Source organism: Schistocerca gregaria, chromosome 3 (genome assembly GCF_023897955.1).
Source record: "Schistocerca gregaria isolate iqSchGreg1 chromosome 3, iqSchGreg1.2, whole genome shotgun sequence".
NCBI lineage: Eukaryota > Metazoa > Arthropoda > Insecta > Orthoptera > Acrididae > Schistocerca > Schistocerca gregaria.
In genome coordinates this window covers 789,818,174-789,846,002 of record NC_064922.1, presented here as the reverse complement: position 1 = coordinate 789,846,002, position 27,829 = coordinate 789,818,174, and the positions used below count along the sequence as shown (strand labels likewise).

Genomic DNA, 27,829 nt, shown 5'->3' with positions numbered 1-27,829 from the left:
CCCTTTCAAATTTTTGTTTTGTGTTGGCCATAAATTGCGTCTGTGCTGCGAAATGCACCGGTGCGCGCTCGCATCTAGCACGGGGCGCCTCAGGCTGCAGCTCCGGGGACGCAACCAAGTGCACAGTTCGCAGTCGTTAAAGTACAGAGCAGCCCGCGATTTTTTTCCCCCCCCGTCTCTCTTCCGTCGCTACTAGTGTGTGTGAGTGCGTATGTGTGTGTGTATATGTATGTGTGTGTGATATTGATTTAGGGCGCGCTTGTCTGTCGCCTGCGCCGCGAGCTGGCCATGCAGGCACGTGAGACGGCGACGTGGCAACGGCGCGGCGCGGCGGGCTGCGGGAGCGAGTCTGTAGCGCGGAACATGAGGTCGGCCGTCTCCTGCTGCCGACTCGGGAGCACCGAGCTGGTCCGGCGCGCGCCTGTGCTGCAAAAAGTGCTCTGCTGCTTCAACAAATTCGTGGCCGCGGGAAGCCGTACTGCCACCGCATAGATGGCGATTGCGTCCTCGTCGGCAGCACCGCCTGTTCACCTGTGTTATTATTTTGTAGTGCGACAAACAGTGCCCGGTATTTTAAGGAAAACTGCACGTCGGGTGAGTTATTTCTGTTTGCGGGAGAGGAGATTCTTTCGGGTGTCAGCTCTCGCATCCCTGTCTGGCCCGGGTAGAGGGGGGGGAAAGCCTAAGCGTGAAGGCATACGCACTCGGCGTACACCCGAGCGCAATGCTTTGTTGGTGTTTACAAATTTTATGTGACAGCTCCGGCTGTAACGCGTTACACTCTGGAGTTTTTGCGCCGAATGCCACTGCTTCTCACTGATGCGTTCACTTTCGTGTTTCTTCGCCATATCGTATTTTCCGAAGTGGTTTTCTTCGTCTTTCGAACACCGGTGGATGTACAGAAACATCGGGTTTTAAGCTCGTTCTTCGTGCTTTTATCAAGTTAACAGAGCTTTCAGTGCATTTGTGTGATTGTTGAAATGACAGAATGGTGAAAAGTGCACGTCCTAAGTGTATGTCACAAGATTAATTTTCTTTTGAGCTATTTTTTTTACCGCAGCGCTGGAGGTGGTCTGTCAATAATTTTTAACCTTTGTCACACTGGTGTGCGAGTTTTGTGTCGCTTCCTGATTCCCGACAAGCCTAAGAAAATGTGTTACTGTCGCTTATTTACTTTCATAATTTGAAAATTTACTTTGAAATCTTCCCCTGTTTCACCTCATATCCTGTAGTAATCGAAAATAGTTTCTCGATTTGCGTGCGTAGGAAAGGCAGTGTACTTCAACATATTTGTGTTTTTCAGGAAAATTAATATGCATCGACAGATGGGTTCTATAGCAACCATGGATTGTTAATGTTTGCTGGTGATGAAGAGCAGATATGGCAATAAATTTCTCGGCATCATTTGCTGCTTACTTAGCAGCAGGACTGAAGGTTCCCAGACAGTTTATGTACTGTATTGCTCAAGGTAAGAACATAGAAATATCCGCAAATTATCTTTGTGTGATGATCTTAACATAGCGGTTGAACAATGTATTGCAGTTTCCTTTGGAGTTTGAGAAACTCTTGTAACAACACACTTTGCAAATCTATTGTTGCCCTTCGTCAGTGCGCTTTGCATCAGGGATCCAAACAAACTTTAATGCATTAAGTTTTGGACCATCAAATCCACAACTACACACTGTAAAATGAGCTGGAGAAGAATAAATGTAGCATCGCGTCAGTTGACCACAACGAGCGGTCACTGCCTATTACATCTTGTCAAAACCAATTTGTGATAGGTCTCATTTTCTCTTATTTATTGGGCAGTCTCGCCGATACAAAAGTCCTCGAAATTATCTAGTTGCAAGTGCTGATATTATTTGTAAACATGGTCGTTTCTCTTCTGTAATACAAAATGCAGAATGTGCTTCAGTGTTGATTGCTAAAGCAGAGAAAATTTCGCATCTCATCATTGCCTGTTCACATGTTCTGTTTACTTTACCAGCTCTTTTGTTTTATTTGAACAGTCTTCGTTTTTCTCTTATGTGTAGTGACCCTGTATCAGCACATTTTCATATCAAAATTAATTTTCCCACCATGTAGTGTAATCGTTTCTTTATTCCTGCCTTAACAAACCAAAAGCGTTCTTTTCTTCCTTCTGAGTATATTAATGACAGCGTTTCATGTACTGCAGTGATTAAAATCAAAACTCTGTAATACTCCCATTAATTTTGGAAAACTGAATAGGCCAAATTGACTGCATTGGTTTTCATAAACAGTTTTTATGTAAAACTCATAAAAGTCAGAGTTATGGTTGCTTAGAATATGGCTGAACACATTTAATGTGTATCAGTGTTTACACTGCTAGGCCAGTAAGTGTTCAGCCAGTAAAAGAGGTGAACATTGAGAAACTTTTTCTGCAGGTCAAAATTGTGTTTACTGGAATAGATTTACATGTCAAAATCTTTCAGTTATGTAAATGCTTCAATACAAACCATCATAACTGCATTGTCTTTCAACACCTAATTTGCACAAAGGACTATTTGTAGACATACTGGTAGTTAGTTGGATTGGCTCCTGACACAATAGTACTAGGCCTAACCAAATTCTTATTTAATCATAACTAGTGGGTTAGATTTTATTTGTCACATTTCTATTATACTAATCTAAATAAAAATTAAATGCATGACAACATCTTGTACTTTTGATATTAACTGGCAGTGATTGATAGGTTGTTTACTGTGGTAGTAGACGTGTCCACAATCTGTTTTAAAATGCTAGTTTGTGGAAGTGGTGCAGGAAGTTCCAAGTCTCTATGACTTTTCTGATTCCAGAGTGCAGTCATTGGAAACATGTAGTAAAAATGTTGTACAACATCAGCAAGTGTTTCACATATCGTATGTGTGAAACAAATCCTTACATCATCCTGTGTCATTTGCCAGCACCTAATGTTTACTCAACAAAGAGAACAAAACTGTTCTGATGATATCCTTCTTGGTGTTCGTCTGTTATTTGGCAGTGGGCAGAATAGTGTATTTCTGCAGTAATTATCTCTGATCATGGTCACAGTACATATCAGATTCACAGGACCAAATGATCCATGCTATCACAGCACAAAATTTAGAAACATTTTGTTGTTTTTTTCTTAATAAGTTATGATAGTCATGACTTATAATTTTGCATAGTCATAATATACTCATTCAATACTTTTCTGCAGATATGAAATGTTGACTTCACCTTAGACCAGTCAGTAAAAAACCAAAACTTGTGTTTTGAAAGTTTATAGTACCAAAGGCCAGTAGCTGTTATTAACAGAAAAGCCTGAAGCTCAGAAAATACCTGTCAGAAGTATGATTTCTTAATGACCATAGTGAATCATTGAAGGTGTGATGTTATCTTTGAATTTGGATGTATAGTTTTCAGACTTGAGTTACATTTTTTTTTTTTTTTTTTAGTTTGTTGTCTGAGCCCAGGGAAGTTCTGTCCATGTTGTGTAGTTGTTGATGTCTTAAATCTTCTCTTAAATTCCACCTTTTACGGAGTTTCTTAAGTTCTCAGTAACCCAGCAGTTCAACACCACGCAACTCAATGCTGTGTTTCTCTTTGCTGCATGTAGCCATATTTTCAAATTAATTTTCAGTATGAAGGTAAACTGACTTGTTCCATCATTATGATTTATCATGCAAATGATCCATGAAACATGAAACTGATTGACTAACTAGCAGCTTTATTCCTTACTTAATAACATGAACTTCAAAAAATGTTGTAACCTCCAAACTGCAAAAATTTAATTTATGAATGATATCATTGTATTGAAATACAGCTGTGTGTGTTGTTAAGAGTGTCTTAAGTCTTCATTATAATGTAGGGTAAATTTCATTTTCTGATCTGTTTACTAGTGGATGTGTGTAACTTGTCATGTTATCTGAACTGTTATCCCAGTGTTCATATATACTTCAGCTTTTCTATTGTATGGCTTTGCAATTAGTAAACTATGTGATTACATCAAAATGACTACATATAGGCAGGCATTTCTAAAGTTGCGGAGAAAACTTTCCTTGTTACTTTATGGGAGGCAAATTTGAAATTAGTAATTGTTATTTATAATCATTCCCTCTTAAAGAGAGCATTGAACTTGAGTTCCTTCGTAATAATTTCTCTGCATGTGTCCTCTGTTGCTTTGTCATTTACTTCAATCTGGAGGTTTCAAATTTATGTTTTTTGTAAGTATTCCTCAACTGACCCAATCTTTTATGTTTTCTGTTATTGTGCATAGTTGCTTGACATCACATCCAATTTCCTTTGCCCACTTTGTTTTTCCACTGCCTGAATTTTTGTCTTAGATACTTTTCTTGTGATTCTGTTCTTTTCGTCCTTTCATCAAATTTAATAATTATTTTTATTATTTTAAACAAGGAATAACAATAACATTATGAAAAGGATGGGTTGCTACTCACCATATAGAGGAGATCTTACGTTGCAGACAGGCACAACGAAAAGTCTTTTCATTGTTCCTGTCTGCAACTTAGTGTCTCCTCTATAATATTATTATCATTTTAACTGTTTATGTAAAAAGATAAATCATAGACAAGACATAATAATTCTGCTAGCTTATGGACAAATCCTTACGTAGAACCCCCCCCCCCCCCCCCCCCCCCGGCTCTTCTCTCTCTCTCTCTCTCTCTCTCTCTCTCTCTCTCTCTCTCTCTCTCTCTCTCTCTCTCTCACACACACACACACACACACACACACACACACACACACACACCCTTACATTGCATGGGCATTGCAACTCGTCTGGCGTAAGAGCTTCAGTGTCAATGACACAAGAAGTCAGCTTGGACATTGTAACCACACAGGTTTGTTTGTGTCTTCTTAATTTATTTACTTATTTGTCCATGGACCATTTAGTGCAATTGTAGCAGAGATGTCAGAAACACAACAGAAATAATATGCACATAAAAACATTAATGAAGGAGGATAGTATAAGGTGAAGATAGGGCAGGAAGTCAGCCATGATCTAATTAAAGGATGGAACCTTCCCAACATTACCATAATGAGGGAAAGCATGGAAAACCCAAATCAGAATGGCCAGACAAGGAATAAATGCCAGTCCTCACTAGTGTGGGTGCAGTACATTAAGCTTGGAGTGGCTACCTTGCTCGGTACATCTTTCGAAGGGGAATCACAAAATACATTGATGACACTGTGACTGCACCATACACATATGAACAAGAAATTTTGGGTAAAAAAGGAAAAAAAAACTTTTCCAGAAAAGTGAAAGCTCACGAACTAATTGCACTGCAAAAAAGAGCAACATGCTGTAGATAAATCATGAAACACTGATACAAAACATCCTCAAAAAATAAACCACACAAGCGTGTTATGTGTCACTGCTAGTACATGATACAGTTTAATACATGAACACACAAAAAACTGCTGACACTAAAACCATCATAATTAGGCTTCTTCCCAGTGGAGGTGTGTTACACGGCATGTTAAATTCAGGAAACAGGAACCCAACAGCAGAAGATATTCTTTGCAAAGACTAACACAGCATAGATGGTTCATCAGTTAACAGAATTAAAGGAACTCAACAATAACTTATGGCCCAGTAATCACATAAGTAAATAAATTCAGTTACGTTATTGAATCATTATATGTGATAATATATTATGATAAATTTAGATTGTCTTCACCACTGCTGATACAGTGTAATACATGAACACACAAAAAACTGCTGACACTAAAAACATCATAATTAGGCTCCCTCCCAGTGGAGGTGTGTTACACTGCATGTTAAATTCAGGAAACAGGAACCCAACAGCGGAAGATATTCTTTGCAAAGACTAACACAGCATAGATGGTTCATCAGTTAACAGAATTAAAGGAACTCAACAATAACTGATGGCCCAGTAATCACATAAGTAAATAAATTCAGTTACGATATTGAATCATTATATGTGATAATATATTATGATAAATTTAGATTGTCTTCACCACTGTTGTGGAACATGCTCCATACTCACATTAAGGATCAACAAGTTGTAGGTCATGATAACATCAACTTTCGTTGTTATACCAACTCAGCAATTTGGAGTTGGATTTCTTATTGAAACATTGTTTATTTCTTTGTAAACACATTTCAACAAGAAATGATTTCAACTTTGATCGAAAAGCCATTTCCATCTGCAACATCTTTATGTAAGTTGGCAGTATGTTATGTGGCACACATGCATTTGACTACAGGTTGTTCTGTTGTTAAATGAGTTCAAAGTAAATGTTACCAGAAATGTCAAGCAAAGGTAATATGTTCATACATTTTAATGGAATGGTGCTTACTATTACATTTCTTACATAAGAAATGGATGCATGTGGTGGAAAGAAACTGGAGTTTGAGTAAGAAAAAAAAAAAAAGAGCAGGTGGCATACAAAATCCATTTACAGAGTGAATGACCTTTCTTTTTACATTTGTTGTTACTTTTCTCACCAGTGTGGTAGTTTTTATTTATTTAGCTGTGCTGCTGTCCATTGTTTGTTATTCTGTCATGGCAGCCAACTTGCTTTCAGATGTTTCAATAGTTGCATGACAATAAAGTTAGACTGTCCTCACCACTGTTGTGGAACTTGTGCCATACTCACATTAAGGCTCAACAAGTTGTAAGTCATAGTAACATCAACTTGGATGTTATACTGACTCAGCAATTTGGAACTGGATTTCTTATTGAAATCTTGTTTATTTATTTGTAAATGATTCTTTATATGTTGCTGTAACAATCTGGCTACAGGTACATTTAGAATTCAGTATAAGTGAAAACCAAAATATCTGTCATCAAAAGGTGCTTTATTCAGTGTAAGTGATACAGTAGACAAGAGAAAAGGTAGGGGTGTTCTTTGGAACAATCAATCCCTGAATGCTTTGGATTTCATTTATTTTGAATTAGTAGGCAACTTGGTCTGTTTTTCTCACATAAAAGAACTATTAGACTATTTTGCAATGTCATTTTACACTGTTCTTGTAGGGCACTGTTCAGTGTGATTACTAAGAGTGCCCTTCCAGTACATAATCCCCATCATGAGATTTGTAGCCAATAACAAGGAATCACAGAAAAGAAGCACAGCATTTAGTCACTGAACACTAGAGCATTGCACATAGAGCAGAAATTTATACTCAGTAGTGTGGGTTGTATTTTCCATAAGTTGTGAAATTTAAGCTGAAAGACTTCTTGAGATACACCTAATTGGGGTAAGAGATTCATCGACATATTTTCGTATTTGATGTATTTTATATGTATATAGTATGCACCAAAATACTGTCTACGTCTGCAAACCACTAAGAAGTGCACGAAACAGAGTACCCCCCTATTGTGTCAGTTATTATGGCTTTTTTTCCATTCCATAATTCACAAATTTTATGATACTTACTATTTGATAGTGCATTTACTGTTTGAATACGAGGGAGGGACCCGAAAGAAACTGGACTCGGAGGGCGCTGCCACTCGTAGAAGTAGTGCAGGGTTCCCACACTAGATAGTGTTAGTAGAGACCTTCATGAAACAGCGGTGCAGACGGCGTCAGTGTAGAGCTGAACGTGCAAGTGTGGTATTGTGTTTCTCTGACTGTTGGCGGGTTACGTCTGTGAAGTCGTTATGGCAACTTTAAAAGAACAAAGAGCATGTGTGAAATTTTGATTCCTGCTTAAAAAAAACTGCAACGGAGACACACCAAATGCTTTAGGAAGCTTTCCAGGAGGACGCCTTGAGCCGCACACAGGTTTTCGAGTGGTTTGGGCGCTTTAAACGTGGTGAGATGTGTGTTGAAGACCAAGCTCGTTCTGGACGCCCTTCAACATTGCGAAATGAGGAGAACATTGAAAAGGTCCGCCAAACGATCGACCAAATTTCAGCAGAGACAGGAATCAGTTGGAGCTTGTGCCGGTGGATTTTGAGTGAGGATTTGCACATGAAACGTGTTGCTGCTAAATTTGTTCTGCGCCTTCTCACACAGGAGCAAACAACCATCTGCATGAATGTGTGTCAGGACCTGAAAACAGAGATTGCACGTGATCCAATCTTCTTGAACAAAGTCATTACAGGGGATCAGAGTTGGTGTCACGGGTATGACCCAGAAACCAAGCAAGTGTCAAGCCAGTGGAGGACTCCCGGTTCTCCCACACCAAAAAAAGCAAGGCAAGTGAGGTCAAATGCGAAGACTATGATCATTGTCTGTTTTGATGTTCATGGAATTGTGCATCGGGAATTCGTACCCCCTGGCCAGACTGTTAACCAGCACTTTCACTTGGATGTCTTCTGTGAGAGGATGTGAGGAGGAAATGCCCAGAACTTTGGCGATCAGGTGACTGGTTTCTGAATCACGACAATGCTCCAGCAAACACGGCCTCACGAGTGACCCACTATTTGGCATCTCAGAGGTGGTCTATCGTTCCCCACACTCCGTATTCACCGGACCTAGCCCCGCGCGACTTTTTCCTATTTCCATGAATGAAAAAAACACTAAAAGGAGGTGGTAAAAACAGCTTCGCAAAGGGCACTGAGCAATATCAAACTTGAAGAGTTCCAAACATGCTTCCAACAGTGGGAAAAGAGACTTGACAAGTGCATCACATGTAATGGAGAGTATTTTGAAGGTGACTGAAGTAATTTTGTAAAAAGGTTCATCAATAAATTTTTTATGACTACAATCTGGTTTCTTTTGGGTCCCCCCTCATATTGGTCCACATAAATTACCAATGTTTAAAAACTGCAATTAAACTGCAGTCAAGAGGAAAGAAAATTATTTGTTGTGAGATGCTCAGCCTGCCCTCCCCCACCCCCACCTGAATCTCCCACTACAATTTCAGGAGCTTCTTATGTCAATATCTTCCTCCCCTTACTTTGAATTCTCAGGGCTGGTTTCCTCCCACCCCCAGCCACCCACACTGGGAACACACCTTAAGCTACTTCTATCATACATCTGTTGATGACTTTCTCTAAAAATCAGCAATACAGTCGCAAATTTTCTTGACGCCCCTTAGAATTGTAGTTTTGATAATAAGCTCAGATGTGATACTGACTTGACACCCCATAGAACTGTAGTTTTGATAATGAGCTCAGATGTGATACTGAATCAGAGATGTTTCAGAATTAAAGAAATATTGTATCTCCTACCTGCCACGAGCCATTACTTTCAATATGTCATATGAGTAAAGTTTGAGTTTTGTTTCACATGATTTCCATAACGTATATTGGAATGTTCCTAAATTTACCTTGCTACTTTGGTAATTTATTAAGAAAAATGCATTAAATTTGTAACAAATGTTTGCCAATGATGAAAGTAGACTTTGAGCTCAATCAATTGCTCCAAACATATTGACATTGTCGCTTCACCAACTTGCAGCCAGTTGGCATGTAGACCTAGGGTTATGACGCAGATCAGTCTGTCACCACAAGCAAGAATACCCATGGGGAGGAGGCATTATCACACTCAAATTCTAACTTTGTTTTGACTAGAAGTGTCTTACAAAAGATAGACATTTTTGTTATAATGTAGTCTCATTTGTGCATATTATGGCAGGTTTCTTAATCATTATGTTGTGATTCTTTCCACGGCGAAGAAAACTACACCTATACAGAAACTGAGAGAGGAAAAATGTTGGGTTTATTCTTTGGTTTGCTATGGAATATACCTTTGTATGCAAAAGCTATCATAATGTAGAATCAACATTTGGATTGTTCTGAAACTGACTCAATCCTTGTCTCCAGTGTCTATGGCTGTTCCTTGCATGTAGAGCATAAATAGTAGAAAGATTTTTGAAAGAAAAAAAATTATCTTTTAGTTGAACCCCATTCTGGCTTTAACTAAACTAGATACCATTATTTTCATTGCTATTTGTTTAGAAATATCATATGTATTTCCTTGTTGGCTTTCTTTTTGGATACATACCACTTTCACAGAATTCCACAAAAATTGATATTTTATTCATGAGAGTTACATGAGTATACTGGAACTTTTGCAAATGAACCATTTGTATGTGATTCTACCTCTTTGGGATGTTACTGTTTGTTTCTTGCCACACTGAACAGTATTAGTCAGCATCTGCCCAGGTATTACAGTGATTTTCTCACTAGTAAATTGCTTCAGCTGTTCAGTTGTGTGAAACTGTCTGCATTACACCCACCCTTTGAACGCACACTTCAAGAAAAAGTGTGGCACGCCAAAACTGATGTATTATGGGAAAACATATTACTGTAACTTTACCAAGTTGTGTGCATATGTGTGGCTAATTGCCTGTCTAGCTGGAAGCAGACCTTTGTATTTCGGGTAAAGGCCAGGTGCTTGGAAAATGTGTTGGAAGTTTGCAAAAACATATCAACTCATACCCCATTCAAGAAACACAGAGTCAGTAATCGGCAACTGTGGGATGAGTTCCAGACACCAAACTCTTCCACCATGAAGAGGTTTGACTTGAATAGTGATTGTATTGATGGAGTCCAAAATTATGTAACTTAGAGTTGATGCAGCCAGATAAGTGACACCATATCATCTTTATCTGCATCAGGCTGTTCCAACTTGGCCAGAGGCACAGGTGCCCATGAGTGCCTGACAGCTCACCTGTTTATAAGCTACTCACCGGGCACCCATACTGAAACTCGTTCACACTTTGTTCTGTCATATGTGTCCACCCTTGCCCACATGTACTCGGCTGTAGCATAAGGTCACAAATACGGCCAACTCCTCATGAGAACTCTTTGCCCACCTCTCTATGCAGGCATTTGAGGTGGAACAGCCTGATCTAAAGAAAATAGAAACTGTTACAACTATTAATAGTGTTCCAAACCTAGTACCCTGGATTTTATTCCTGCATCACTTTGTACCTAATGGTAAACATACATTTCTCTTTCCTTTCCTTTCCTCCCACTACAAAAAGAGTGGCCATCCAGTACCAGTGACTGTAATCTGACGAATAATCCAGGCGATGTCACATGTCTCCAAGAATTCTCACTGACATTGAGGCTGCCAAGACACTCTTGCAGAGGGTATCTCAAACACTGATTTGTACAGATACAACTCCAGCACCAGGTAATGGAATGTTAATCCTCGTGCGAGCATGCTTGTGTATAAACTGCGCCAGCCACAAATAACAGTGTCTTGTACCATTCCATTTTGTTGTTTTAAAATTGTGAGCCCATATCTATTCCTTCGTTATTGCATTAGCTAAGACTGTGATAAGTTGTGTTGTTGTCCGTCCATGAGAGGAGTAGTAATATAAAATTAGCAGTGAGCTAGGTAAGAAAAAATTTACGATCCATGGAAGAAAATGACCCAGATTCTAAGCTAGCAGCACAAATCCACAATAAGGCAGCTGTCTATGAGATAATTAGCAATCAAATACGCAAATTGGCTGGGATCTGAAGCTGTTGTGCTGTTTAACACTTTGAGTGGATCATTACTGAGCGGTAACACTTCTGCACAGCAATAGTTAATTTCATTACTGTGTAATTAAACAGTGATCTAGCTTTTATAATGTAAGTTTATTTTATCATTGTTCAATTGAACTATGATTAAACTGTAATTTTGCTCATCGTTTTTTACCTTGACAACATAAAGACAGCTATTCTTGATGTGTAAGAAGTACACCATATGCTCACTCATATTATGAAAATCGTCACACCCACTTGAGGGTTAATGTTAATAAGAATGCAAAATGATGCTTTATTTAATGCTGTATGGTGTCATACTACTCATTCACTGAGACATACAAAATAAACAATAGCGCCAATACAGTACTAATCCTGCCAATAAACATCATATGTGATACGTTGTTCCAAGAATGCAGTCATATCGTATTTAGTTTCATTGTCATGATTGTTATTTCTTTATTGCAATCCAACAAGAACATTGTGAGTGATTAAAATGGAAATGTTTCAGACTACTGTTGTGGTATCCTCTTAAAACTGTACAGTAGGCTTTTCATTTGTCTTGTATAGCACATGTCATTCAAGAGCAGAACACAAAACAGACTTGTGGCATCTCAGTTTGACATGAAACAGTCCAATAGGTATTGTGTGACAGCTCAGAATTGATTATTTTGTCTTATTGATGGAATCGTATGCAAGGTAGAACAAGAGTACTGCTGTAGACATTATTTTTCTGTGTTGTTATTTCATTGTTCTTGTTAACTTTTCAAGATTTAAAAACATATTTATCACCTTCATTTTTGTTTCTTTTATTACACATCAAGGAAACTCACAATGCCAGATTATCAGATTACCTATTAATGGGCTGCAGGAAGTAATGATCTGTCATAGCCCAATAGGCAAGTTTTTGCACAATCCCAATATTTTTATGGTGAACACATTTTGTACATACATAATCTAAATTCATGACCAAAATGCAACCAGGGGCGTAGATATTTTATTCATTCATGTGTATATTCTCTCATAATTCATCCTGCATATTTTTCCATCATTTCTTGATAGGAAATCCTTGAAACCTGTGACTTAAAGTGCAAGTATTCCATTTCAGTGACAGTGTCATGCAGGCAGACCTATTCTTGTGTTTTGTCACAAAGAAAGCTGCAAGCAAATTTTATATCTCTGAGCTTACAGTTCATTCATGAGCAAGTGAAGCATACAGCAAAACAAACCCTTAAAAAACACAAAGAAACTTTGCAAGAGTTTACTGCTTAAATGAATGTGGCAACTTCCCCACACACAGTTCCATTTCTGCTGCAGTGACAAAGCAACCATTCAATACTAGAGCTTGGTGCAAAGTGAATTTGTATGAAAGACTTCAAATGTTGTTACGTCTTGTCGCAGCTCGGTGTTACCAGTTAAAAGAGGGGCATTGACAATTTCATTTTCAGTCACATTCACAAATAAATTTTACAGATATTATTGATCTCAGTGCTTAATAACCTGTAGATAGCAAGTCTTACTGTGGCTCTTGATTCATGGAGCAAAGTTGGCCAGCAGCTTCATGCACAGCTGTAGAGTGCTACATAGATGACACTGATTGAGAGTCACAGTATGGTGGGCTATCATTCAGTTTTTAACATCAGATGGTGGTCCCTGGTGACAGCTCAACTGCCCTTCGCCTGTCCATAATCCTCCTCCTTCCCATCTGATTGTACCATTGCAATTCGGCTATAGTCTGATCAAAAGTACGTGTTGACACTTCAGTATTGGAGCTTAATGTGACCATCAGAGAACATCACAAGTGAAGTCAATGAAGTCACCAACAGACCAAGTCAATGCGTCATTTCAGTTCCAGATTTTTAGTAGTGTGATGTACACGTGTAACATACTATTTGTACATGTGTAATACACTATTTGGCTCTGCCTAACAGCCTATTTAACTGTCTGTAGTCACACTAGGCAAAATAATGTTCTGTCAGTGTATGCAGCACGCTACCTGGTGACAGAACTTTATGTCATACACAGCTGACAGCCGATTTGGCAACACTCTTGTGCCATGTGGCAGATGTCAAATAATGAATAGTTTTAATCACAGTGTAGTAGCACAAAAACACAAGTAGCAGTTGATTACACTCCACTAGTGAATCTCTCACAGAATATTGTGTGTAATATTGTATCATTTCTTTTCAGTATCCAGCAGATAATGTTTATATGTAGCCTGTCAGCAGATAATGTTTATATGTAGCTTTTAAATGTTTGTAAACCTAGTTATTGTGTTTTTGTTGCAAGGAATTTTTATACGATTTCTGTCATTTTACTGTTCTCTCAATTGCAGATACTGGAGCATTGTATGTCCCATATAAAGATGGTACTGACAGGCAACAAGCCCAAGCTGGACAGTGGGCTACGGGTCCACTGCAAGATGGAACTGGTGGCTACCATCCACAGCAACAAGGTGGTTCATCAGCTTCAGGAAGTCCTCAGCAGTCGTGTGGGGATCCTGAGACTGTGGCACCTCCACCACCACCAACACAGCCCCCACAACAGCAGCAGCAAGGCACAATGACATCACCTGTCCCCTCCCCATATCCACCACCACAGGATGCTACAGCACCACCGCAACAGACACCTGTAGAGGATGATCCTCAGCAACATTCACCAACACAGCAGCAGCAAGGGACACCACAGCAGCAGCAGACACAGCCTCAGCCACAGCAACCCCCAGCATCACAGCAGCCAGCTCCTCCACAACAGCAGCAGCAGCATCAAGCTGATGTTGAACAGCAGCAGCAGCAACAACAACAGCAGCAACAGAGAGTTGTCACAGCAGCACAGTGTTTCCCACAAGAGTTACAGCAGCAGCAGCAGCAGCAACAACAACAGCAGCAGCACCAAGTTGATGTTGAGCAACAGCAGAGGGTGGCTGCTGCAGTAGCAGCTGCTCAATGTTTTCCTCCAGCAGATATGCAACAGCAGCATCAACAACAACAGCAGCAACAACAGCAACATCTGGCATATGCGACACAACATTATTTCAAGGATCAGCGTCACACACCAGGAATGCCACCACATGTGCTCACACCAAGTGGCTTTACTGCCCTTCATTACTTGAAGCAACCGGGAGTGATGTTAACTTCACTTGGTACAATGGGCATGGGAGATGGAAGTGGTGTAGGTCTGGGGACGAGCATCACTGACGGGACAGGTGTGGGTGTCGGTGCAGTTGCATACCCAAATGTTCAGGTAGATGTGCGCTCACTGCCTGACATCATCCAGCAGCAACAGCAAGCCCAGCATCAAGCACAACAGCAACAGGCACAAGGTCCGGGAACAGGAAAACCGGGGCGGGGAGGCAACGGTTCGGGCTCAGAGCTCAGGCTTTTCAAGTGTCTTACGTGTGGCAAGGACTTCAAGCAGAAATCGACACTGTTGCAGCACGAACGTATCCATACTGACAGCCGCCCTTACGGTTGCCCCGAATGTGGAAAGCGGTTCCGACAACAGTCCCATCTGACACAGCATCTACGCATCCACGCCAATGAGAAGCCTTACGCCTGCGCATACTGCGAGCGCTCCTTCCGGCAACGTGCCATCCTCAACCAGCACCTGCGCATCCATTCGGGTGAGAAGCCTTACCGGTGCCCGCAGTGCGGCAAGCACTTCCGCCAGAAGGCCATCCTCAACCAGCACGTCCGCACACACCAAGGCGAGCGCCCCACTACTTCTAGTCCTCCTCACGATAACGCCAGGGCAAAGTTGGCCGCGCTCTTTGAGCTCTTTAGTAGACCGAGTCTTCTCCCTTTGCTGGGCGGCTCGTTGAAGATCCAACAGCCCGATTAAATGTAATTAACAATAAGAGATAAGAAGTACTGTGTCGTTTCAATTTTTGGCTGCGTGTCCATTCCGTTCTCGGAAACTGTATTCCAGCTTGTAGTATTTTGTGGGATCTCTCTTTCTTGTTTGAGATAACAAGTTCATTTAACATAGACTGGAAGAGAGATATTTAAATTTGCTTTAGTGAAACAAATATCTCATCAGAATTGGATATATGAAATTTATTTCGTATTTTAAAGCAGCAAAACCTTGTTAACTTTCTCAGGAACTTTTCCCTGATTTTTAGTTGCTTTTTAATGGTGCTGAAGAATCTCAGTAGAATTTCCAGAGCAGTGTAGTTCCAATTTGTACTAGGTGTCGTGTAAGAGGTCCCTAAGCATATTTCTGTCGTGTCTGTAATGATTGACAGAAAAGCTATATTCATCAAACATGGTGTAAATCTTGTCATGGCTAACTGACATAGTCAGGCATATTCAGTCTTGAGCCTTTGGATCTACAGCAGCATATCTCTTTTTTATTGAATCCTTTATCACATTTCTCTTAATTAACTATTACATAGAAGATAGATGGCTACTCACTGTAAAGCTGACACATTGAGTTGCAGACAGACACAATGAAAAGACTGTTACACATTAAGGTTTTGGCCAAAGCCTTTGTCAGGAAAGCAAAACACACACGCATTCACACAAGCAAGCACATCCCCTAGACACTTGATCACTATCTCTGGCAGTTCAGGTCATACTGAAACTGAAATCCATTCCATTGTGCAGTGGGGAAAGGGAAGGAATAGCAGGGTACAAGTAGGGGAAGAGTAAACAGTGCTGTCTGATGGAGTGTGCTGGGACTAGAGTTGGCAGACAAGGCTATCTGGTGCAGCATTAGGAGACTGTGCCTGTGTGAGAGAGAGATGGAATGGGAAAAATGGAGACTAACAGAGAAGAGGGAAAGATAGGTGAGTACATTGGCAGAGAACAGTGCACAGTAAGGATGGGAACGTGAGTTGGGAGGAGGTGATAGGACAAAGGGGGCGGAAACTGTTTGGTAGAGGGTGTGGCGACAGTAGGTTGCCATAGGCCTATGCTGGGATAATTTTGTGAGAGAAGAATATGTTGGAAGGTAATTCCGAAGGTTAACTCCCATCTGTGCAGTTCAGAAAAGCTGGTGTTGGAGGAGAGGATCCAGATGACCTGGGCTGTTAATCAGCCATTGAAAACAAGCATGTTATGTTCAGCTGCATGTTATGCAACAGTGTGGTCCACTTTGCTCTTAGCCACAGTTTGATGGGGGCTATCCTTATTGGTTGATGTCTGGTTGGAAGTCATATCAATATCAAAAGCTGAACAATGATTGCAGGAGAGGTGGTACACGACATGGCTGCTTTTACAGGTGGCCCAGGTAGAATAAGCTGTGACAGGACTGTAATAGGAAGTGCTGAATGGTTGGATTGGACAGGACTTGCTCTTGGTTCTTCCACAGAGATATGATCCCTGTGGAAAGGGTCAACAAGCTATCCACCAGGGTGAATGGTCACCACCAAACTGAGGCTAAGAGAAAAGTGGACCACTCTGTTGCACATGTTATTGATGAATGTAACGTGCTCGACTTCAGTGGCTGCTTCACAACCTGGGCCATCTGTATGCTCTCCTCTACTGCCAGCTTTTCTGAACTGTGCAGATGGGAGTTATCATTACAACACATTCTCAACTCCCAAAATCATCCTGGACTCAACCTATGGTAACCTACTGTCCCCCACCCTCCTCCCGACAGTTCCCTCCCATTCTCTCCTATCACCTCCTCAAAGCTCACATCCTCACCCTTCTTGTGCACTGCTCTCTGCCAATGCACTCACCAATCTTTTTCCCTTCTCTGCTCCTCTCCTTTCTGCTCCCGTTTCCCCCTTCCCTTCATCTCTCACAGAGATGCTGTGCTGGGTAGCCTTGTCTGCCACTCCATGAGGCAGTACTGTTTCCTCTTCCCCCACTTGTACCCCATTGTCTCTCCCCCTTTCCTGCTTCACTATGGATTGGATCTTGATATCAGTTTCAGTAAGGCCTGAGCAGCCAGAGGTAGCAGACCTGTGTGTGAGGTGTGCTTGCTTGTCTGAATACATATGTGTTACTCTTTTCTAATGAAAGCTTTGGCCAATAATTCTATGTGTAACTGTGTTTTTGTTTTACCTGTTTGTAACTCATTGTGCCATCCTTTCCACAATTGTTGATATTTCAACCTGAATTTTCCATTTCTGTTAATCAAGATTTATTGGCTGTGCCTTTACTTACATCTCCAGACCGTCTCTTCTTGCATCTTTTTTTTAAAAATTTTCTCCAGCAGAACGCTAAAGATTCCAAATACTCAGGTCTCTGTGCCTGTCAATGTTTCTTAAGGCCAGCTCAGGATTTCCAATCTGTTTTTTGGATGTGGTTATTGTATCTGTCATTATTAATTTTGAGAGATATCAATACTTTCTGTATGATTGTTTTGTTAAAGTAGTAGAATACATGTGACAGATGGGTCCCTTACCAATCCATGAAAACTTGTCACATAAAAGGATTTGTTCAAGGAAATTCACAAGCCATTTGTCAGATGCCAGAATGTTGGCAAGTTGAATATCATCATTTAATTAGAAACACTTGTATCTGTGTACATCAGATAACTGAAACATGCAAGAACATTTATCAAGCAAAGGTTTTCTTTCATAGAATGATACAACTATCTGTTGGCAAGCGGTGCAACACCCACACAAGATTGTTATTTTCTTATGGATTCAAGAAAGCGAAATAACTTGAATGCTTACTGTAGGGAAATATGTTGTAAAACTGTTAGTAGCTATTATTTTCCACTTCATAACTTTGTAATTAATTGCTACACAAGGTTTTGTTGTCCTTATGTCATTGCATGAGTCAAAATTTATAACTGAAACACTTATACATCATTATTTTGTTTATTTTACAGATGTGAGTCCTCATTTGGTGTTCAAGAATGGTATGACGCCTACCCTGTGGCCTCAAGATGTGCCATACCCACCTGATGCTGAGAAGGATGATGCAGCTTCTACATTTGGGAATCCTGAAGACGGCAGTGTGCCACCGGACCAGGCTCGTAGCAATGGGCAGTGTTTTTCTCCTGACAGTGCTGGCAATGTGCAACAATATCAAGCATATTTCAAGGATGCCAAGGGTATGAACCATTCAGTGTTTGGAAATGGGGGTCCTGCAGGAAACTTTGGGGCACTTCAGTACTTAAAACAGGGTCAGGTAAAACCTGGCGGACTGCTGCCCGATGTAATACAGCACGGGAGAAGTGCAGGGATGCCCCTTTATGTGCGCTGTCCTATTTGCCAAAAGGAGTTCAAGCAGAAATCGACATTGCTGCAACACGGTTGCATCCATATAGAGTCTAGGCCATATCCATGCCCAGAGTGCGGTAAGCGGTTTCGACAACAATCTCACCTCACACAACATCTTCGAATACATACAAATGAGAAGCCTTACGGCTGTGTATACTGTGGTCGAAATTTCAGGCAGCGGACGATCCTCAATCAGCATATTCGTATTCACACAGGTGAGAAACCGTATAAATGTGGACAGTGTGGGAAAGACTTCCGCCAGAAGGCCATTCTCGATCAGCACACTCGTACACATCAAGGTGATAGGCCGTTCTGCTGTCCGATGCCTAACTGCAGGCGGCGCTTTGCGACGGAGCCAGAAGTGAAGAAGCACATAGACAACCACATGAATCCGCATGCTGCGAAATCTAGACGTGCTAACACGGCGGGTGTTGGTGTCCTGGAAGCAAAACATCATCCCGGAGCCACAGTACTGGGAGGTGAAAGGGGTCCTCCAACTCTGCTGACACGGGGCATTCCGCCCACGGCTGTAGTGAAGCCCGAACTGTATTTCCCACAGTGTTATGCACCTACATTCAATCATCAGCCACCACCTCCCCCTCCTCCACCTCCCCCTAATGCCCAGTTTGCCGCAGCACAGGGTGCCGGTGGTAGCATAAGTGGTGGGAACATTAATGGTGCTGCAATCAATGGTAACACTATTAATGGAAACAGTATTAATGGTACTACGATCAATGCAAATGCCATCAATGGTAATACCATTGGGGCTGCTAGTAATCTCAGCAATCTCAGTGGGAGCAATCTCAGTGGAGGCAGCATCACTGCCGGTAGTCTAAATGGTGGTGGCATTAATGGTGCCAGTAGCAGCAACAATAGCACAAATAATAATCAGAGTCCTGTGATGAATTCACCTGCCCCTGAGTACAAGTCTGTGCCCCCTCAAACATCCAGTCTGCCGGCCCAGTGACTAGCGGCTGCCCTTCTCTAGCCATCGGGACCCGGCACGCTGCCACATTTTGCTGGTAGTGCTGCCGGACCCATCAAGCATGAGCCTTGTTGGGAAATGTCCCCCTGTGCTGAGAATGGGCAGGGATACTATGAAGTTATACACTCTGTATGAACTGCTCAGTGAACATTTCACTGTAAAAACTGTTTGACTGAACTTTGGTTGTGATACAACCAGTAAAATGTGTTTGGGAGTCAATTAGTCCCACTGTACAAAAAATGACAGCTCGATTGACATCGTTATAAATGCCGGTTACTGACCAGTCCTAGACTGACGATATAGTATGTGATAGATATTATTTGAAAAGATTTTAAATTGTTCATACTTGATAGAGAAATAATTATAATCACTTGAACAATATTGTATAAATATAGTGACACAGTAGTTTATTAACAAAGTGAAATGAAAATAGCTCCGCTATATATTAAAAACACAACACATATATAAATAAATAAAATATATATATATATATATATTAAAAATATATACATAGATAACTTTTATATTAATACTCTACTAATATTCCTTAATACAAAGAGGTTGGAGATTGGAAATAAATGTAGATAATATATTTTAAATGTTTTGTGTAAGGTGCTGATATAACTGAGAACTGTATTGGGCAGGTAGGTTTGTATCACAGTTTTATAGTACATACAGAATGAATGCAGTTGTTACGAATGTGCTTTAGCAGGACTGGTGTGATGTATTGAATTTGTAACAGCTTTCTTGAAATGTTTCTCTTTTTCACTGTTATAAATGCAAATTAAGGCCTAGATATTTTAAATGTGGTTCTACATGTTTTATAATCTGTTGTGTTATTCATACTGTCTTCTGGGTTGGTTGACTTTTTTTGTGATCATCAGGCGCTTTTCCATAGAAAACTAGTATGTGATATTAGCAGACTGGTAAACTTCTGCTGCCACTAGTGCTGTTCTTTGTTGATTCTAAATCATTTTATGATTCTTCAGAAGAGTTAACTTGGTAAACTAGATGTTCAGTGTACAATGTTAATTATCCCTTGTGCTTCAGAGGCTCAAAGAGTGGAATGCAAATAATGGTGCCTGATATTCATATTACACACCATGTCATCCATATAATGGAGGCAAAAGTTATGGAGATAGTGTGAGAACATACCCCTGGGAAAAATGTGAATCCTTGTTCAGAAAGTAAATTCTTGTTTTTGTATTATATTTTGAAACTAACATCACTAAGAGTGAACGTACGAAAGATCTGATGATTCTGAAAGGATCCACCCTGTCCCCACCATTTCTGTCATTAAATTATTTATCTACTGTAATTTTAATCTGCAGTTTCTTCTAGCTTGTTTCTATTTTTAGCTGATAGAAATTTATGGAAATCATGACTTGCCTGATTTTCTGTCAGGGTTGTCTCCCTTGGAAAAGTTGGGTTTATCATGCTTCTGGAGCCCTCCCTGCCCTATGTTGTGGGACACTCTTCATCTGGCTCCACAGTTGAGACCATTCCAGCTTGGCTAACTGTGAAATTTATGAAATTTTTGAGCTTTGTTATTCGTACATTTTAGTTCCAGTTACTTTACTGGTGTTGTTGAACACAAATTACTACAGGACTTACCAGCAAGGTATTACTGCTAAACAGAAAAAGTATGTGATCTAAGGTTTTAAGACAGTTTAACTTAAATTGTATATTGGCGTGGTCGAACACTGTTTATGCATCATTAGATGGTGATGATGAACAAATTCATCATTGATATATCATGAATATTCAGTGATGACATTATAAACATTTTTGAATAATTTAATTGAGAAAAAAACTGACATGGATTTGAAGAGGGGGGGGGAGGGGGCGAATTACTTGTAAACTGTCACTGCAAGACAGGTGGTTAACAAAATAACTGTCTTGAGCACTTCAGCCTACTCTGTTGTGAAAGCTAATTATTAACAGTCAGTTAATCATTAAGGCAGAAAACCTGAAAGAAATGATGGAAGTGGGTGCTAGTTAATATGTATAACTGTCAAGATGTGGCCGTAATTAATGAAATTTAATGACAAGCAGAAAGATATTGCTGTATCCTCACTTTGGCTTGTTATTGTTCATAACAAATGTGCCAAACTACTTCCATGACACACTGTGTTATTGTTGACTTGCATGAAAGTTAAAAAAAAAATTGTGCTTTCCATTGTAGATTCTTGGTAATTACGATCACTGTTAAGTGTGAACAGGAACTTTACTCAATGTAGGCAGAATAGACTCATTTTCTGTAAATGCCTTATCCAAATTTGATAAAATCTTTCTCCCCTTCATGTTCATAAATTTCACGTTGATTCAAGCTGTGTATACATTGTGGCCATCACATGCCTCCGTACAGATAACTGTTGCAACATTCATTTATTGTCCATACTGTACTGGTATTTAATGGTGTGTAATATGACTTAACACAATGTTTCTTCGGATACAAAGACTATAATGAAGTTTACAAAACAGTCTGCACATAGGGCAGCAAAGCGATTCTTGTAAAACATATGATCATAGTTTGGAAGAAGTATGTTTTAAAACATTGTTAATAGTTATTAGGGATATTTGTTGTCAGCAGTTTTTGTCTCTTGTAATGGCTGTGAGCATTTTACATTGGCTAAATGTAGTAGTTGCAGCCTAGAAGACAGTTGTACACTTTTTTAAAAAAAGAAGTCACTACAGTAAAATAAAATATCACCTAAGTAGGGCTGTGTTATTTTTTCTCATTGTAATTGTGACAAATACAGGTAGAATAAAATGTAGTTTATGTTTCTGCATAATTCAGAATCCTCCACATTTTAGTCTGGAGATATTAAAATAATACTCATACTTAAATATGTAAATGTTATTCTAACTACAGAATAATTTTAAACTTTTAAAGTTTTGCTGAAATATATGTTTGGTTATACAAACAGGGTCCTTAATAAGTGTATACCAATGCTTTGCATATAGATCTGCTGACATTTAAAACTAAAATTATAAATTTTTATAAACAGTTCTATATCTGTCAAATCTTCATGGAACAATCCTTTACTTTTGTGTGTATTTATTACAAGTGTCCACTTAGGACATTGATCTTTGTGTATCCTTCGTGATAAACTCTTTTTGCCCCCGTTTTTTTACTTGAGTCTCAGTTGCACTGGCTTTGTAATAAAGATACATATATTTTTCCACAGCAGTAACTGGTAACGAATGTTAAAGAATTGGGGGATGCTAGTTAAAAGAGAAATCTGGATTCCTCCAATGAATCGACTCCACAGCCATTAAACTGTCGTACTAAGTAAAGAAACTGAATTTTCTAATACAAGTAGTATAACTGAACAGAAGATTTTGGGTGCATATGTAAACATTTAACTTTTTGTGCATCCAATTTCCAATTCTAGAGCATTCCAGAGTTGTGTTATTTTATCAGAGAGGAGATCACTACTGTTAGTCTGAATTTTATACCTTTCAAGTATACTGGTGGTATAATACATTGTGATATATTTCATTTGGTTGGAAATCAATTTTATGTTTTAATTTGTTGAATTTGGTTTGTTAAAATTCTCCCAGTAATTCACAATGAAAAGTAATTTCTTAACATTGTAAAGCTTGATACAGTTGTTCACAAGTGGAGTAAAATACGGCAGATTTAGGGGCTATCTCAATATTAACATGGACAGACGCTCAAGACCAACGAAGAATCTGATCTGTGTGCAGATATTGATGTCTTAATTAAAGCTGGAATTTTGAAGGCCAAAGTTACTGTTTATATAATAATAATGAGTCACTGAAAAAAGTTGCAGTACCATAATTTCATGTGAATCCATGTTCCCTTAGAGCAGTAAATGCTGTAAGAATTGAGTTAACAGCTGTAATGATAGTGTAAGTAATACATTGTGCCTGCTCAAGAAATCAAGTTAAGATGAAAACCATCCTTTGTTGTACAGGCACCATATTTGAAATGCAGATTTTTGAATTGTTAGTTATGTAACGCCTATCTGAAAATTGTTTTCTGTATGAGACAGCAGAACATGGAAGAAGCATTTCAGTTGACACGTATTCATTGCTTCTGGAAAATGCTTTGTGGAATACAAACAGTGGTATGCATGAAGACAACAACGTGCAGTGTAGCAGGAGGGCTGATGAGAGGGTAGGCTGGCTTAACTATCAGCTAGAAGAGGGTGGGGGGAGGGGGGCCTTGGGCATGTGTGTACACAGGATGTACGCATTCATCCTGGTGGTAAATGAAAATGTGATGGCTATACAGCAATCCTCAACACCTTGTTTATATGTTCATCGATTTGTATGTTCATCTACTTATATGTCATCTATTTGTGCAAAATGGCAATATTCTTGTTACTGAATGTAATGGCTCCTTTACATGAAAAATGGAGAAAAAGAACCTAGCAAAATTTCTCAGCTGTTCTAGTAGCACTGGGGTGGGGATTTTACCATGAGGTATCCCAGTCAAGCAAGAATTTCTCTTTTAATTATACATTATCATCCTAGAATTCTTAAATAATTAAGCATTTTGGAAAAATGTTGCTGATGGTATGAATTGTGAACACATTGATTTTGGAGACAGTGTTACTTTAACTCTTTTGACATTAATTGCTAGATGTACCTTAAGGTTTGCATCTTTCTGTAAAGCAACTTGTAGTTGTCTAGTTTTTACTAGTACATATAAATGAAACACTTCTGATCTCATTGGACTGAGACATCATAAGTCTTTGTTTAATATTGATTTATTTCATGACTTTTTGCAAGAGTTTCTGTGCACAAATAAAACGGAAATATTTGTTCATTCAATGAAGTGAGGCCTTTATATAAACCACAGTTTTTGGCTCCGTCATGTCAATCATACATCTTGTGAGAAAGAATGTTTGATGATCTGGAGCATGCTTGGAAGAGAATATAAGTGGGCTTACCAATGAAACAGGTAGTGTGTTGTTCTTACATGCATACGTAAATCTTCTCTCTGGTGCAGTTAAATGTAACATGGACAAAGCATGAATACAGATTAAATATTTGTTTTCTTATATGCATAGAAGTTGAGATTTATTGAAATAAGTTTCTCATCTGTTGATTAATTACCTGAAAGAAGTTCACTTCATGAAAGTGAAGGTGTTAGTGCTCTAATATATTGGCTGTGGAGTTAGGTTTCATATTTTTAAAGCTACTAAATCATAAATGCATTGGATTTTCAAAGTAGTAGTAATTGGTTTTTTTACTACTTAATGTGTTACTGTCAAACATATTTATTTCATTTTTGGCTTAAAACTGTTGTATGTACAGCAGATTTATTTTTATTTTGCAACATATTTGATATTTTATTACAGTTTTCTTGAAAATGGTGTTGTAAATAAGGATGTTTTATGCAGTGATTTCACCATTTTCTGGAAGTCATAAAGTGCTCTCTGTGCTCTTTTGTATATTTGCCATTTTAGGATGGATTTTGCAGTAACACTATGTTTGTAGATAAGTAATATGACATTGTGTATTTCAGGGACATGTATATGCCATTGCTTATTAGCATTTCTAGTTGTGATGACATTGATACTATTGTCAAGGCAGTTTCCAAAGTGTAACCGGACTGATAGCTCTCTGTGATAAGTGCTCTTTCCCCAAATAAGGGAAATTGTGCTGGTGCTGAAACATTGTAGCCGTATTACAATAATATGTCATTTGGTGCAGCTTTTATAGTTTTGTGATGTGAAAGCGTTCTGGAGCTGACATAATGGTGTTTGTGGTTTGTAGTTAACTTGCCAGTGCATTCATTGTTGTAGAATACACATGCACATTTCCAAATTATTTGAAGGACACTGTAAATCTGTGTGCATTTTATATTTCTATATTTGACTTGCATAATGGATGTATTCAATAAATGTATTTTTATCTGATCAATTTCTGATAATCAAACTTGGAAACTGCCAAGACAATGTATACTCATCCAGCTTGCCATGTTTATGTGACTTTACTGTTTTCTATGTGCAAATTGTTATTTCTATTTTTTTAATAGTATAGTGAACAGTCTCTCTAACAAAGAATACACTTTGTTATACTGTTAGTAAAAGAAACTTCTGGAGGAAAGAGTATTGTGTATGTTTTTGAGACTGATAATTTTTTGTCCATTGTTAAACATCTTCTCTTTATTTCACCCTTATTCTGTATTCAGTGATTGCAAACTATGCAAATATGATTTAAAAATGCATAAATATTCCATTTGTAACAACCATATTAATACATATTTTGCTGTCTATTGGTTAAAGTAAAAGTTTTTTGTCACAAGTTAACAAATAGCTTATGTGATGGTAAGTTATTTTAAATGTGGACTCTGAGCATAAATTTCGTTTTGTAAATTTGTTTTGATATTTTGCACACATTTGACAAAACATCTTTTGTTTACATTTTTTTACACTCTTTTCAGTTGAGGAATTTTTTTTTTCTGCTTAAAGCAAACATGTAATTCTTTTTCACTTCTCATTTCAGTTTCTACATAAACTTCCATATGTTGCTTTCACTGAAACAGAAGATGCAGTCAGTTTTTTTTGTAAGGCTTTGCAAGCTCCTAAGTATTCTAATGTTCTTCAAAAGATTTGATCTTGAAGTAATATTTGTGTACTTCATCAGCGCTGTTTGATACTTTACATTGTAGCTTAAAAATAATACTGGTGCCCCATTTCTTCACTCCTCTTTAGGCTTGCCAAAAAAAGGAACATGCATCTAAAACTAAGAAATTTAGAAAGACTGCTGATGTTTTATGTCCACAGTTACAAAAAATAAACTAGGTTATATCTGATGTCTTCTCTCCACTGTCAGATATATTTCTTTCCTCTGGGACACAACTACTCCCAGAATTGATTATGTGATGTACACCACATTTGATGGAAGAACTAGTTTTCTTGCAGAGCTTCTGCAAAATTTTCAAACTTGCCATTTTAGAAATTTTTATGGCTTACATTGTAGATAAGAACAAGACAATCTTATAAGCACTATCAATGGGTACTTCTGTGTCTTTTCTTTTATTCCCTTATTTCACTAACAGAAAAGATCTACTTTTCTGCAAGCCAGTCAGTATTCTTATCTTGCCAGTAAATTAAAACTGAGTGATGAAGCTGCATTGTTAAAAGATATTAAGTACTTTTTATTAAAGTTCACTGTTTTAAAACTATACTGTTACAACCAGTGAGTCTCCAACTCTATATGAAGAAGAATTTTTTTATATGTATGTATATGTGCTATGTAGACCTTTTGGCACCATTTTATTAAACTTTTGACTCATAAGCAACATTTTCTTGTTTTGTATGTGATAATTTGTCACTCTAGAACTTTCTAACACTTCAACGTGTGCATCACATTTGGAAAAGTATTTGCTGATAAGTACAAATGCTCATTTAGTGTATGTATTCACTGTTATGAATAAACATGTTTCTTCTCTCTTAAATACTTTGCTTTGTGCTGTTGTATCATGAGCACAAAAAATTCACAATATTTCCAGATGCCTGAACATAGTTTCAGTAAATTTCACTCCATGCAGTTGCTTCAGATGGCAAGAAGGTCCCAGCAGAATGTAAATAAAAATTAATTCCTGTAGGCCAAGGTGATAAAGATTGAGAAGCAACGTCTGTTTAATATACCAACTCTCTGTATGATGTTTTTATGTGTAAAATGAAGAAATAATTTTTGGTACATTTTTGATGTTTATTGTTCTTTGGACTGAGATTTGTCTGTTGTATTATAATAGTAGTGAAAACTGCTTTCTTTTGTTACTGGTGCCATTAATGTTTTATAGGTGCAATGCATTGCTAAAGTCATTAATGAACAGCATTTTGTTGTTTTCCTCTTGAATTGTAATAAATTAACTGAGACATCTTTATTTGAACATACGTTATATTTAAATTGTCGTGTTGGAAAACTGAATGCTTTTAAAGATATCTGTTGTTGAATCAGTATAAATTTGTTTTTGTTGAACCTTCCCCAAAATATGTTGTACTTTTATAGTGTCATAGCTGTTCAGGAAGGAAATTGACACAAAAGCTTTTTAAAAAGAATAACAACTTCATGATTACTGATACAATGAAAACAAAGGGCAAAACATTTTTATTACTGGTTATTTTAAAATCTGTTACATTAAAAGAAACACAAAAAGATGTATTACAATTTACATATGCTAGGCATATGCCATAAGTGCATGAAATACAATAAAATGTCTCAGTTGAGTTTTCATATTTGTTTCTCTGTTTGCATACTCCTTATCTTTCATATAGA

General features: G+C 38.5%; 1 protein-coding gene across 4 annotated transcripts; it reads left to right on the top strand.

Moving 5' to 3' along the window:
- Positions 1–343: 343 nt before the first annotated feature.
- LOC126354262 (zinc finger protein 628) lies at positions 344–27,787 on the top strand. Of its 4 annotated transcripts, none has more exons than XM_050003784.1 (4): positions 344–594; positions 1,304–1,468; positions 13,735–15,021; positions 18,186–27,787. In XM_050003784.1, the coding sequence occupies exons 2-4, from the start codon at positions 1,381–1,383 to the stop codon at positions 19,544–19,546; spliced, it is 2,736 nt and encodes a 911-aa protein (XP_049859741.1). In that variant the 5' UTR covers positions 344–594; positions 1,304–1,380; the 3' UTR covers positions 19,547–27,787. The 4 variants fall into 4 exon arrangements, with proteins under 4 accessions (XP_049859741.1, XP_049859739.1, XP_049859740.1 ...); XM_050003782.1 differs by having other exon boundaries at positions 13,735–15,105; XM_050003783.1 differs by lacking the exon at positions 344–594 and adding an exon at positions 708–1,013 and having other exon boundaries at positions 13,735–15,105.
- The last annotated feature ends 42 nt before the right edge of the window (positions 27,788–27,829 follow it).

Coding starts and splice junctions, on each gene's coding strand:
- LOC126354262 (XM_050003782.1), top strand. CDS start 1,381: ATGGCAATAAATTTCTCGGCATCATTTGCTGCTTACTTAGCAGCAGGA. Junction 1,469..13,734: donor TATGTACTGTATTGCTCAAG/GTAAGAACATAG, acceptor TCTCAATTGCAG/ATACTGGAGCATTGTATGTC. Junction 15,106..18,185: donor GCACGTCCGCACACACCAAG/GCGAGCGCCCCA, acceptor TTTATTTTACAG/ATGTGAGTCCTCATTTGGTG.